This window comes from Uloborus diversus, chromosome 10, assembly GCF_026930045.1.
Source record: "Uloborus diversus isolate 005 chromosome 10, Udiv.v.3.1, whole genome shotgun sequence".
NCBI classification, from domain to species: Eukaryota; Metazoa; Arthropoda; class Arachnida; order Araneae; family Uloboridae; genus Uloborus; species Uloborus diversus.
In genome coordinates this window covers 119924920-119937951 of record NC_072740.1, presented here as the reverse complement: position 1 = coordinate 119937951, position 13032 = coordinate 119924920, and the positions used below count along the sequence as shown (strand labels likewise).

Sequence of the window (13032 nt, the reverse complement as noted above, 5' to 3'; positions counted from 1 at the left end):
TTCATATTTTTCAAAATATATGATCATTTCAATGCTGACAGCTTTTTTTTCAAGCAGATTGCAAGAATGAGTTATTTTTACAGCGGATGAACAAAATTTTTATTTAGGCAGCTAGACTCTCAGTTAGTTTCTGAAATTAATTTCTGAATAATATTCTAGAATTAGAGTTTCTTCAATTTATCGAGAATCAGCATTATTTAGCCATTAAACGAGTTAATTCTTTTGCACATCAAGTCGTGAATTTTCATTTTTTTGAGTTATAAAAAAATCAAAAGTGCGAAAATTGTTGATCTGTGATTTTTTTTTAATTTATTTTTTATTTTAACCGATAGCCAAAATACACCGTTTTTTTTTCCGATTTTCGTGTTCCGTTTTCTTCACGAATGTTTTCTGAAGTACTCTCCCCCCCCCCTACCTAAATTAGTTTCAATAAAGTACTTATGAATTGAGTTGTACTGAAACTGGTGATTATGATTTTATTTGCACATATTTCAGAGATTTTATTGTGCTATGTTATCAATAAACAACATTTACTTACCGAGCTTTACCTTCTTAAACCACTATCAAATTAGAGTCAAAAACCCAGGGCTCCAACACTCGAAGCCACGCTCCATTTCATAAGATAACTAGTAATTACATAAAGCTACCTTCTAGCTGATGGATAGGGATTTAGTAGAAAAAAAAACTGATTTTTCCGCTATACTGGGGATAGAGTACTTACAAAATGGAGCGTAGCTTAAGGGCGTGTGTACTTCGGATTTTTTTAACTCAGCTGGTAATGATTTTAAGAGGAAATGCTTGCCAAGTAAAGTTGTTAATTGTTAGTATGGTACCTTGAAATCTTTAAAAAATATTCGAACAAAATCATAAAATCATCAGAATCAATCACTAGTACAAAAATATTCAAACGTAGCTCTACTTACTAGTTTGGGACGGAGACGAAGGGAGTATCACTTTTTAGCTGAGCATATTTGATTTTTAAAATATGCAATTTTCACCCAGTAAATAAAAAAACGCCAAGGAAGAAGAGCTGCCAAAGATAGGGGAAACCCAATAACAAAGTGCACTTTCTTGTTTGTTTTTGTCTTGAGAACTAATTGACTGATATCAATGGATTTTTTTTCAAAGGCATATAATGAAAAGAGGGACTAATGTGGTGAGCTAAACTTGTTACATATATAAAGCTTATCATATATTTTCATTATCCTTTCAATTTTTCAATTGAAGTTCGGTTAAATTTTCAGACATTTTACTTTATATCCAGCAAAATCACAACTCCAACTAAAAGATTTGGATTTATTGGAAGTTCATCTATAAAATGCTTCTTAGTCTGATTTAATGTAGACCGGGATTTCTCGCTTTTTGTTGACAATATCTTGAGGCGGCAAATATGGCAATAAAATTAATGCTGCATTTATTGTAGCTGTAGAAACTATGTATAATGGAAAAATTCATAATTATGACAAATCATGTAACACAAAATGATATAGAAAAACTTATAAATTTAGTGCATGAAGTGGGAAAATAAACAACAAAAAATGCTTATTATTGTTATTACAATTTTCAAACATGCTATAGGATCTTTTCTTTTTTTTTTTTTTAAATCGAGGTTAAACATTAAAACTTCACTTCAATAATTTATTTTAATTTGCGGAAAAATTGAAAAAATATTGAAAATATTCTGCTGAAATATCAAGCACAAAGATAGAGTTCTTTATGGAAATTAATATTTTCTCTATCTTAAAATGATTTCATCAAATTGATATTTACTTTACTTCATGTTTTATGCAAGTAAAAAAAAAGGCTGCACAAATAATGAACATAAGCACCTATTGCTAGAAACATCTGCCGCAGGGAAAGAGATTATATAAACAACGTGGGGTAAGCTGGTAAGCATATTGGGAAATTGGTATATAGTATTTGTTTAAGAAAATAAAAATGCAGAATGAAACAAATTTGAATTATTAAACTAAAAAATACACTTCGTTTAACAGAATTATTTTTGTAAAATTCATTGAGGAGAATGAAAACACATAACCATGTAATATATTCCATGTTGAAATTAAAATCTTCAAAGTTCTATGCCTTTTATAAAAGCGTTGTATTTATCATCTGTGTTAGTTAAGCTTTTTTGTAACGAAATTAAGGAAGTACGCTTTTGGAAACAAATGTCAACGAACCAACATTTTCTTTTACAAATAAAAAAAGCAACGCTAGCTAAGCCTAACGTGGAGGTGACTCAAAGTTAACACACACAGAATTCTAAACCTAATCGAACCGTTCGTTTTCAATTATAATGTGTTTTAAATACAACTATAAACACAACACTAAGCAAAAATGTAACAATACAGAAAAGAAGGCACATTGCACATACAAATTTCAATATATACTAACCTTTTTTATGAATCCTTTAGAATAAATTGAGGTAAGATAATTTAACGAGCAAGTACAAGATTGAAACGAAAACTCCCAGAATGCGCTGCAATGTGACGAAATCGGGACGAAATAATTTCGTGAAAAATTTGAGATTTCTGGTTTCGTCAAATATCACGTGATTCCGTGACGAAAGGATCGTCGAAAATAACGAAATAGTGCTCGAGGATTGCCGAATCGTCAAAATTGAGCGTTTCATTTTTGACAGTGAGAAATTGTAAATAATCGAACAATCGAAGAAAACCAACTTAAATAAGACATACGAGGGGGACCCAAAAGTAACCGGATTTTTGTTCTAAAATATTTATACATTAGTTTATTCACAAAATTTCTTTTGTCTCTTTCAAAGTATTCACCCTTAGATGAAATACACTTGTTAATTCTTTTTCTCCCCTGTAAGAAGCTTCCCTGGAACTCTTTAGCTTTGACCATGTTCAGTGTCCGTTGCGAAGCAGTTTTTACAGTCTCTACATCATCAAAACGCTTCCATTTCAAAATTTTTTTCATCCTCGAGAACAGAAAAAGATCACAGGGGGCTAGGTCAGCCGACTACGGGGGTCGAGGAACGACTGGCCACCCCTGAGAGGCCAAGTAGCGGTTAATAGTGAAGGCTAAGTGTACGGGAGCGTTATCATGGTGAATGAACCATTTTTCTGATCGCCCGCGCGACCACCAACTCATTCTTGTTTCTTCCAAAGTTTCGTGAATCGTAAAACGACGATTCTCGTTTATTTTTTGGCTGATTTTTTCAACGTTTTCATCATTTCGAGACGTTGAAGGGCGCTCAGAACGAGCATGATCTTCAACACTCATGCTACCACCGTTTAAAGCGCCCAAACCACTCCAAAAATTGCTTACGGCGCACAGTATCGTTCTTGAAAGCTTGTTGAAACATTTGGTAAGCTATTCCGTTGCCGACTTTTCAAGCGGGAAGTAAAATTTCAAGTTTACAGTTTGTGTTCTTTCAAATCTGCCATAACGAGTTCGCAGGCGGAAAGCAACAACACCTGAGAAAACCAACACTACGATCAGACATTATCATTTAAACTGACACCACTTGCACAGCTGGTTTGCGAAGGTCTCTACTTGAGCCACCTAGCTGGAGAACACTCTACTACATCTAGGATTTGCATTGCACCATTAGTCCGGTTTCTTTTGGGTCCCCCTCGTAAATTTGCAATGAAAATTGGCTGCACGTGTTGGAGTGTGAAGAGTATAACGGAAAACAAATGGAAGTCAGAAATAAGATGCTTAATTGCTACATTTATTCATACAAAAAAAAATGAACGTCTATTTTTGTGGATCAGAAAAAGACAAATATTGATTTGGTCAAAAGAAATAGGAGAAAAAAGATAATTCAAATCTTTGCAATTTAAATAAATTAAAATTACATTGAATAAAATCGAGTTTTTATCCTAAAAAACAGCAATATTAATTGCAAACTGTTTAACTGAATCAGCCTTTTCAGTCCACAGCTATGCTCTTAATTTAGTTGAAATTTTACAAATGAATTATGAGTTTCTTTTGCAGTTTCCTTCCATTTTCGTCCTTTTATGGAGCTGCATTGCTAGAAGTTTTTCAGTATTTTTAACAAACCGAATTAGATCCTTGATGCTGTTATTTATTACCGCTGTTACCTTCGAGCTGCGGAATTATTTCTCTTGCAAAAGATTACTGCTATTGCGCAACATAGCTTAGGAAATAATGAAACTAGTTCACAAATCCCAGCCAAAAACTCTTATCTTCATTCCGCTACTGATCATTCCATCCAGTTTGATAGAAAACGGCTGAATAAAACCAGTTTTGCTTTTAAATAAACGCTTAACCATGTAAAGGAACATTGTGGTACACATATGTCCCCTACATTCACCGTTATTTTACAAATCAACAAATAAAAAATTATAATGTATATATATATATAATCCCAGGAATAACATTAAAATATCCCTACTGTTGCTCTGAGGCAAAGATATATATCTTCACCACACATATATATATATATATCTTCACTCTCACCCTTTGAAGATATAGGTCTTCAAAGGGTTAATTGTAATGTAAACTCTATAACAAATAGGTTTCCCTAACAAAGGCAAAAAAAAAAAAACTTTTTTTTTTTAATTTTTTTTAAAGGAACTTAAATATGAAAATTTACAGATATGATGGTGAAAATGAAAATACTGGGAAAATGAAGCACTATCTCGTGTATAAGTCGAAGTTATAATTTAAAAGAAAAGAAAGAGGAGGTTAGAAAGAGGTGAAAATTGTAGCAAGAGTTGTAAAGATTCCATAGTAGTACTGTTTCAGTCAGGGCTCGACTAAAGATTTTGAAGACATTGGGCACGAAATTTATTTGGTGCCCCTCCCCCCCCCCCCGCACACTCAGCTTATTTTATATGCAAAAACAGTAATATATCTTAACACCTGCATATTGACATATCTGTACTAAATTTGATGATACCTTATATTACAAAAAATAAAAGTGACATAGTATTACGATAACTAAACATGATAATACAAGCTGTCATCAAACTTTGCCCGTTGAAAAAAGCCATTAATATCAAAATTATCTATGGTATAACTTTAAAAAGTGTTGTAAATATAGAACGAACTTGGAGTGGTTTTGGGACTTGCGAAATAGATTAAATTTTTACAGGGATGATTTTTATTTCTAGATTTAATATTTACATCTTGCGGTATTTACATCGTGCGGTATTGAATGAGTCCAAAATCAAAATTTTACCTACAGATTTGGAGCCCCTCAAATGTTGGTGCCCTGGGCCCATGCCTTAATCTTGCCCTGGTTTCAGTTCATTCACTCTCAGTATAGCGATATTAAACAGCAATTAAAAAATAGGAAACTTAGATTGATCTTTAAAATGAGAAGTCAAAATGAAAATTCGTGTGAAATTCAAGAGGCACCGTGATGGAAAGTCACCATGACCTCCCAAAAAGTTCCTTGGTCAGGAAATTTAGTGTTACGATTCGGAAATTTTGGATATCAGTATTGACAAGATTGCAATATTTTTTAATGCCTAATGTCTCTTCTCAGCAAGTGTTGTGTAGTTGTAGTAGGTATGTATACTCGTATTTTATCATTCTGTAAAATTCGGAGTGTCATTCGGCAAATTGTAAATTTCCCTCTGCCAAATATTTAAGCTCGGTGTGCCCCTGGAGAGTAAACGGAACATATCTTTTTACGGTTCTCTTTCGGACGTAACATCTTTTTTTACGGTTCTCTTTCGGACGGAACATCTGTTTTTACGGTTCTCTTTCGGACGTAACATCTTTTTTTACAATTCTCTTTCGGACGGAACATCTTTTTCTTACGGTCGTAAAGTGTATGCTTAGTAGTCGCTCCCAATACAACTAATTTAAATAGTAGTTACAAAACTTGAAATTTATATTGTTTTTTCAGGTGAAAAAGGAGAGTGAAAATTCAATTAAAATTTAAGACGCGTAATTGGTACGGTGGAAAACGACTAATAATTCGGACGGAAGGGTACATAGTCCGTCTCTTAGACTGTTATGGTTAGGCTTATGAGTGATGCTGTGCATAGAAGTTTATTAGACTTGAATAATTTAAGCATGAATAATGCAGTGACGAACAAAAGAAAAAAAGCTGCACCGCTTGCACAGATTCACATTTTGAAGAATTTCTCTAGAAACATTAGAACAACTGCTCTTTACCTTTTTTAGTATAAAAGGTATATGCTTCAGCTGACGTGCTTTAATAAAAGTTAAGTCTCCCATGCATTTAGGGGTAAGTTATAGAAGTTACAAGAATTCCTACTTTAAATAATTTCTTTAGAAGTAAGAGAATAATTGGTCCTGTAACTTTTTCTCGATCGTCCTTCGTCGTAAATAGTTGGGAATGAGCTGTAAATTTCAGCAAGTTATACTTACTATGCACAATAACCTTTATTGATTTTCGTGAATGTATCATTTATATTCAAGAAGATGTAAGCATTTCTTTCAAAAATATCAATTTTGTTCATATGCTTTTGGTTCATAATATGCAGAGTTTTCGTCCTGGCATACGAAACTTTCAGAAAACTTGGCAGCTCACAAAGGGAATCATTACTCTAAAATATGAAATGAAATACTGAAAATTTGATGAAACATAAACATTTAAAGCAATATCTCACCGCACACCTCAATAGATATTAATTTATAACTTTTCGTCGTTCATTCGAGAATAATTGAAATGCAGCTCATTAGGTTGATGATATATTTTTAAGTTTCTATGATATTCAACAGGAATTTTTTCATAAGCTGCCAAATTCTTTTGGTTATGAAATTTCAAACGTTATAAATTGTTATTTTTCTTGCATGTGCGGTGAGAAATTAATTGCTTCAACTGTTCATTTTTCATCAAATTTTCAAAAAATTAATTTCAAACTTTGGTATAACTACTCTCTTGTATGTTGTAATTTTTCTGGAAGTTTGGTACACCCTCTTGGAAAACTCTGCGTGTTATGAACCAAAAACACGCAAATGAAATTTATATTTTTGAAAGAAATGTTTTCACAAAAATCTATGAAGTTATTATACAAAATGTGTAAACTAATTGCTGAAATTTATAACTTACACTTTGCAACGAAAGATGATCAAAAAATGTTTTAGGTTCCTTTAATTTGTTGCCGAAACCTTTAATGCATGGCTTTTTTTTTTTTTTTAAACATGTCAGCTGAAGCATGCATTTCATGTGACAAACGTTACAGAACAGTTGTTCTATTATTTTTCGAGAAATTCTTTAAAATGCGATTTTTCGCATGTGATGCTTTTTTTTTTTTTTTTTTGGCCCGCCACTGTAAATAAAAATATTTTATCTGTTGTATTTTATCTTATTTGAATGGAGATAAACAAAACAGTTTCATAAGAATCAGAGTACTAGAAAGCGAACAATGCGAAGAAAAAAAATTACCCGTCGTCCCAGAGACATTAAGTCTCTGGGACGACGGGTAGTTCTTTTTCTCGCCGAAAAAAAAAAGCGGAACACAGAATAAAAAAAACACGGTAAAAACCCCCAGAAAAAACGTTCAGAAAAAACATAAAGAATACAGAATATACAGAAAATACAGCGAATATACAAAAAAAAAAGTTTCGTCCGAAGCTGCGAATTGTTCATAAAGCACAATACACTCAGATCATTTTTTAACGCTTCTACAAGCAGATTTCAGGCACTGAAAATCAGAAATTCGCCTCAAAAATATTGTCAAACTCAAGCCTATCTTGACGCCTTGCATCTTAAATAAAAAATTGGTATCGTGGAAAATGGACGAAAGAGCAATATTAATTTTGAATTATTAAATTTGATTGTTCAGCTAATTTCTAAAATATATCGTGGCAAAACCCTGCAACCAATGAATATCTCTTCCTTCCTGTCATCTTCCATCCTTAGAAAGTTAGTTTTTTTTATAAAATTGATTACTGTTATGGGTTTCATGAACGTATATTTCACTTCTCTAAAATCAATTTCATTTCTATTCAAAATGTCAAGGAGCATTTTCACACCTTGAAAACAGTCCTAGCAATGTCTCTGAATATAATCGATACTAAATAGATGAAACTACACAATGTAAAAAGGGGGGGGGGGGGAGAAAAGTTAATGGAAAATAATGGCCATTTATTGTGTCTAGTTTCTACCAGTAGCATATCTCGGGAAAAAAAACAGGACGGTTTCCTGTTAAAAGTGCATAATTATCCTAAAATTAACCAGGAATATTTCTGAAGAATTCAGACACCATCTCAAAATGAAACCTAGTCACGCTTTTGGAATAAATCAAGAATTGTCCTAAAAAAATAATCCAAATTTTTTGTAGTAATAAGTTGGCAGCTTTTTTATTTATCAGGAGAACTCCTGAAGCAATTATGAACAAAGCTAAGACAGATTAGCAAGCAAATACCAAGCAGCAACTCCTACAAAGGCTGAATTTTGCCTAGTTTGGGGCTCAGTCCATACGGAAGAGCCGTAACTGCGCTGGAAGAGAAACATCTAGTAAAGTAGCTGAATATATTTTAACGCTGGTTTTTCACAACAGCATTTAGGAAAATTTGTCGCAAGTATACTTGATTTTCACAGGAAACTGGTGGAAACCGGGAAAATCCCGGATGGTTGCCCAGAAATATTCTGTAACTTTCCGAATTTTCTTACACTGTAGGAAAGATTGGGTGTGCTAATTGTAGAATGTCGAGTCATCTTTTGCAATGGTTTTGACAATGTCTTAGTAAATTATCTTCGTATCAGAGAAGTCACGAAGATCACGTCACTCTAGTTCATAAGTGGCTGTTTCACCCCTCAAAACTAGGTGCTTTTTGGTCTGCCTCTCAAAATGTAAAGTTGTTTTAAAAATGCTACACCATGTAAGCAATGATGAAACGATATACGTCATTCTTTTCTTTTTGAAACATAAAAGGAATATCATGAAAAGAAGTCATTTTTCATCATTCTATTCAAACAATATTTTACTACGTTTATTGCGCGTAATTTTATCTCACATATTGATTTCCTGTCGTGATAGGTTTTGTGGGTAATTTTGAGGGAGGACAATGGTACTGGATCCCAATAGAATAGAACATTTTTTTATGTAACAGCTATTGAAAGTTGTTCTAAGAAAAGGTTGCATTAATATTTCATGCACGCGACGAAGTATGGAATACTTCGGGTTAACTGAAAAAGAAATCGAAATTTGTACATATATAGAAGGATTCTAACAAGAAAAACTAATGCTTTAGTATTATTTTACAACTTCCTTTGAACAAACAGCTTGTGTCGAGAAGATAAAAATACATTGGTAAATATTTACGTTCGTGCTGATGGTCTACTTAAATAAATAGGTCATTCTAGCGGAAACGGAACAGATTATGACTGACACTTCTGATTGTTTTCAGCAATTTTCTAAATTACAACCAATTTATCGCATTTTTTTAAAGATAGATTTCCCATTTATTTGTGTACGATGAAGTATCAATGGTTTGTACATAAGTGTTTTACTTTAAAAATACTTTGTCCACTCTATTATACAGTGCAACGGAGTGGATAACTAAGAGATGAAAAAAAAAAACATTCTAATCATAAAGAACAATAACAACTACAAAACAAACATAAAATGAAATAATGATTTCAAAACTCATTCAGTTTTACATGAAATACACCGCCAGCTCAGTCATTTGTTGATTTTATGAAAAGATTTTTTTTTTAAATCATTAATTCAAATGTAACGTAGTAGATATTCAAGAGTTCGACTTAAGTATCGGGAAAAAAATAAGACTTACCTTGTCTCTTAACTGCAGAATGCAATATGGCTAACTAAGCACATACAAATTTTAAAAAAAACTTTCCAATTCAACTGTTTATTTCATTTTCAAAACGGCTGTAAAATTGGAAAATATAAACTATAGAAAATGTTCTTACGTAAAAAATACAAGATTTTTAGGAGGTTTTTTTCAAGTTCTATCGTTAAAATTACTTTTTGTGTGAAAAATATAACTGATTTTTTTTTTTTTTTTTTCATTCCTGTGGCGTTTTAACATGATCTTAAATCACATTTTAACGCCTAACAATTTGAAGCTTGGATACCTAATATTGTTACAAAAATTGTTTTAAGATATTCAAAAGTGTCAGACATGATTTGCACTGTTTTTGCGAGAATGACCCAAATCCAGTAACATTTACATTTGCAGTTTTCATTGCATTTACAACTTTCGTTCACTTTTTAATGCCATCTCAAACGCATTTTTAAAATTCGTTCTCAAATTTGTGACTTTTTTTAAAGCCCTATTTAGTAAAAACACAATTTAATGGAGGATTTAAAAAAATGCTAAATTGGTGGTTAATATTAAAATTGTTTTAAAAAATTCAAAAGTGTCGATTTGTACTGTTTTCACCAGAATAACTCGGTTCCAACGGCATTTTCAATTGCAGTTTTCATGACTTTAATTCATTTTTTTAATGCTATTTCAATTGCATTTTTAATTTTTATCACGAACTGGTGATTTTTTTTAAAGCTGTGTTTAGTTAAAGTGTACTAATAAATTCTTTAAATTTAATTATTTTAAGTAAAGCTAAAAATAATATATCTGTCGCTGAGAGATGCTACAGCTATTATAGCAAATGAAATTGTTAAATCCTTCGTCCGTCGGAGTTCCAGTATTAGAGCCAAACTAATACTAAACACAGGGGCGGATCTAGAGGGGGGCCATGGGGGCCATGGCCCCTCCCAAAGCCTTGTGATTGTAGGAATTTTTTTAAGGAAAAAAAACGAAAAAAAATATTATGAGAAGATAACAAAATTTAACACATGTATTTTACTGGAAAAGAAGTATAGGTCTTAATTGGGAGATAAATTATATCCCTATCCTCAAAACAAAACTTTTATTTCCAAAAATTTTCTCCATCTTTTACTTCATTTCTTGATTCCAACTACAGACACTTGGACGATCTCTAAATACTGCTGTTCTCAGAGTATACCTATTGTTCACAAGACCAAAGAGAGCCCAACATTTTTGTTTTTATGGCTTTAATTTTGAAACTAATAAGAGAACCCCCTTTTCCCATGCCCTTTCACAAATGCCTTGATATGTAGCAAAAAAAAATTGCATTTTAAGTCTTTTATTTGGAAAAAATGTCAACGGAAACTAGCTTATACAGCCCTTATCACTTAACTTGCTTAAAAGCAACTTAATTGAATTTATTTGGGACTTCAATTACGAACGAGTTTTGATAGGACCCCCTCCCTCCCTAGTTTACAGCGTGATGATAGCTTTAAAAGGAGGTTTTTTGGAGGAGCTCACGAATCTTCCATCCCTTTCTAAAATATGCATAAATATAGTTAAAAATCGAATTTTTAGAGCCTCGAAGGCAAAATATTTCCAGGAAGGAAGGATTCTAAGCACCTTCACACTTCCTTTAATGTAAGCCAACATTACCTAAAGGTGCATTTTTAGGCTGGACAGCTGAAGAGCTAGAAGAGCACCCCTCCTCTTCTAACTTCTCAATGTATATTGACAAAATATTTTGGTTTCTAAACTTTATTTTCAAAAAGTATTTTGGGCCAGCGCCCGAAACCTGACCTTTCTCCCTACATCATCAAAAATAGACAAAATTTGTTTTTAGTTTCCTAATTTTCAAAAATTACTCGAAAATTTAAATTTTGAAGCATTTTCGAGGGAGATTCCTAAATCCACCCCCTCACCTGTCTCAATACCCCGAAAATTGAGTTAAAACTTCATTTTAATAAAATTTATGGGGAGTTATCAGGGCCCGATTTCCCAATAGGCAGAGTAGACTAGGGCGGCAAACTTTTCAGGGGCGGCAAATTTATTATAATAATAATACACATTTTTTGAATTAAATTGTTATTCTTGAAAGTAAATTATTGGCATTCTTTCATTTTCCACAGAGACAATTTTTTCTCGTAATTTAATAATGATTACTTTCACACATCTTATGAAAGTCAAATGTTTTTCAATCATGGTATTTGCCGAATAAAAAATTTTTTGGGAGATCACTGTGATCATTTCATCGGGCGCATCAAAATGCGAAACACCATCATTTCTTCATAAGTTTGACAGTTTGAATCTGGGGAACACTTTTTAACGTTTTTTTTTAAGTCAATGATATTTTGCTTCTTTTAGGGGGGGGGACGACAAATTTCAAATTTGCCTAGGGGCGACATGAAGCTAAATTTGGCCCTGGGGAGTTTGTTCAGAAATTTCGGATGGCCCCTCCCAAAACAATCGACAGGATCCGCCACTGACTAAACATAATATGAAACAAAGAACGATAATGCAGCACGAAAATGCCTCAGAGTGAAAAACGAATCAATTTGAGTACCTGGCGTACCCCAACCCCCAGTGTGTGTGTGGTATTGCTGCAACAGAAAATGGCAATTCCGAACTTAGAGTAAATATATCTTCGCAGTTAATGACTCCGATTTATGAAACTAGTACAAAATGCTTCCATTGCATTACCTAAAGCTTCAAGTTTAAATTATGCTCTCCATAGTACTAAAAGAAAGTATAATTTAAAAAAAATAATGCTTACCTGTTTGTGACTTGAGGGTTTGCAAACGTTGGTACTTCGAGTTTCAAGAAAAAAGCTGCAATCAGGGATAAAATCCACATTAAAGCCAGAAAAATCCGACACTAATTATGTTTTCAGAATACTTGCACAATAATACATGTGAGCATTTTGCATTAAGTTAAAAGAATGACGGTATATATTGCAGCGATATCCGGAACAAAAGTTTCTTCAAAGAGAAGCGTGAGAAACAGGCCCCAGAAGAGGATCTTTCGGCTTGCATCACAGAACAATACTAAAAGTAGTATTAGGAACAATTTCAATGCACTTGGATTATATTTCAGTCAATGTCTTCGTGCAGCTTTTCATTGTCCAGTTTTCCAGAAATTGTATCACATTTCCTAAAAAGAAATGTATAGGATGAGAAGTAATTTACGATTCCATAAAAGAAAAGTATGGGATGAGAAATGCTTCACATTTCAAGAAAAGTATAGGACGAGAAAATCTTCATATTTACCGTAAAGAAAAGTACGAGGTAAGAAATGCTTCTCATTTCCCAAAGAGACTAGTATGGGATG

General features: G+C 32.8%; 1 protein-coding gene across 1 annotated transcript in view; it reads right to left on the bottom strand.

The window, feature by feature from the left end:
* Positions 1-12562, bottom strand: part of LOC129231149 (glycine receptor subunit alphaZ1-like) — a 69415-nt gene extending 56853 nt beyond the window's left edge. The window contains exon 1 of the mRNA XM_054865396.1: positions 12479-12562. Within this exon, the coding sequence (XP_054721371.1) occupies positions 12479-12558 (80 nt within the window). The 5' untranslated portion in view covers positions 12559-12562. The remainder of the gene's footprint in view (positions 1-12478) is intronic.
* Positions 12563-13032: the final 470 nt, after the last annotated feature.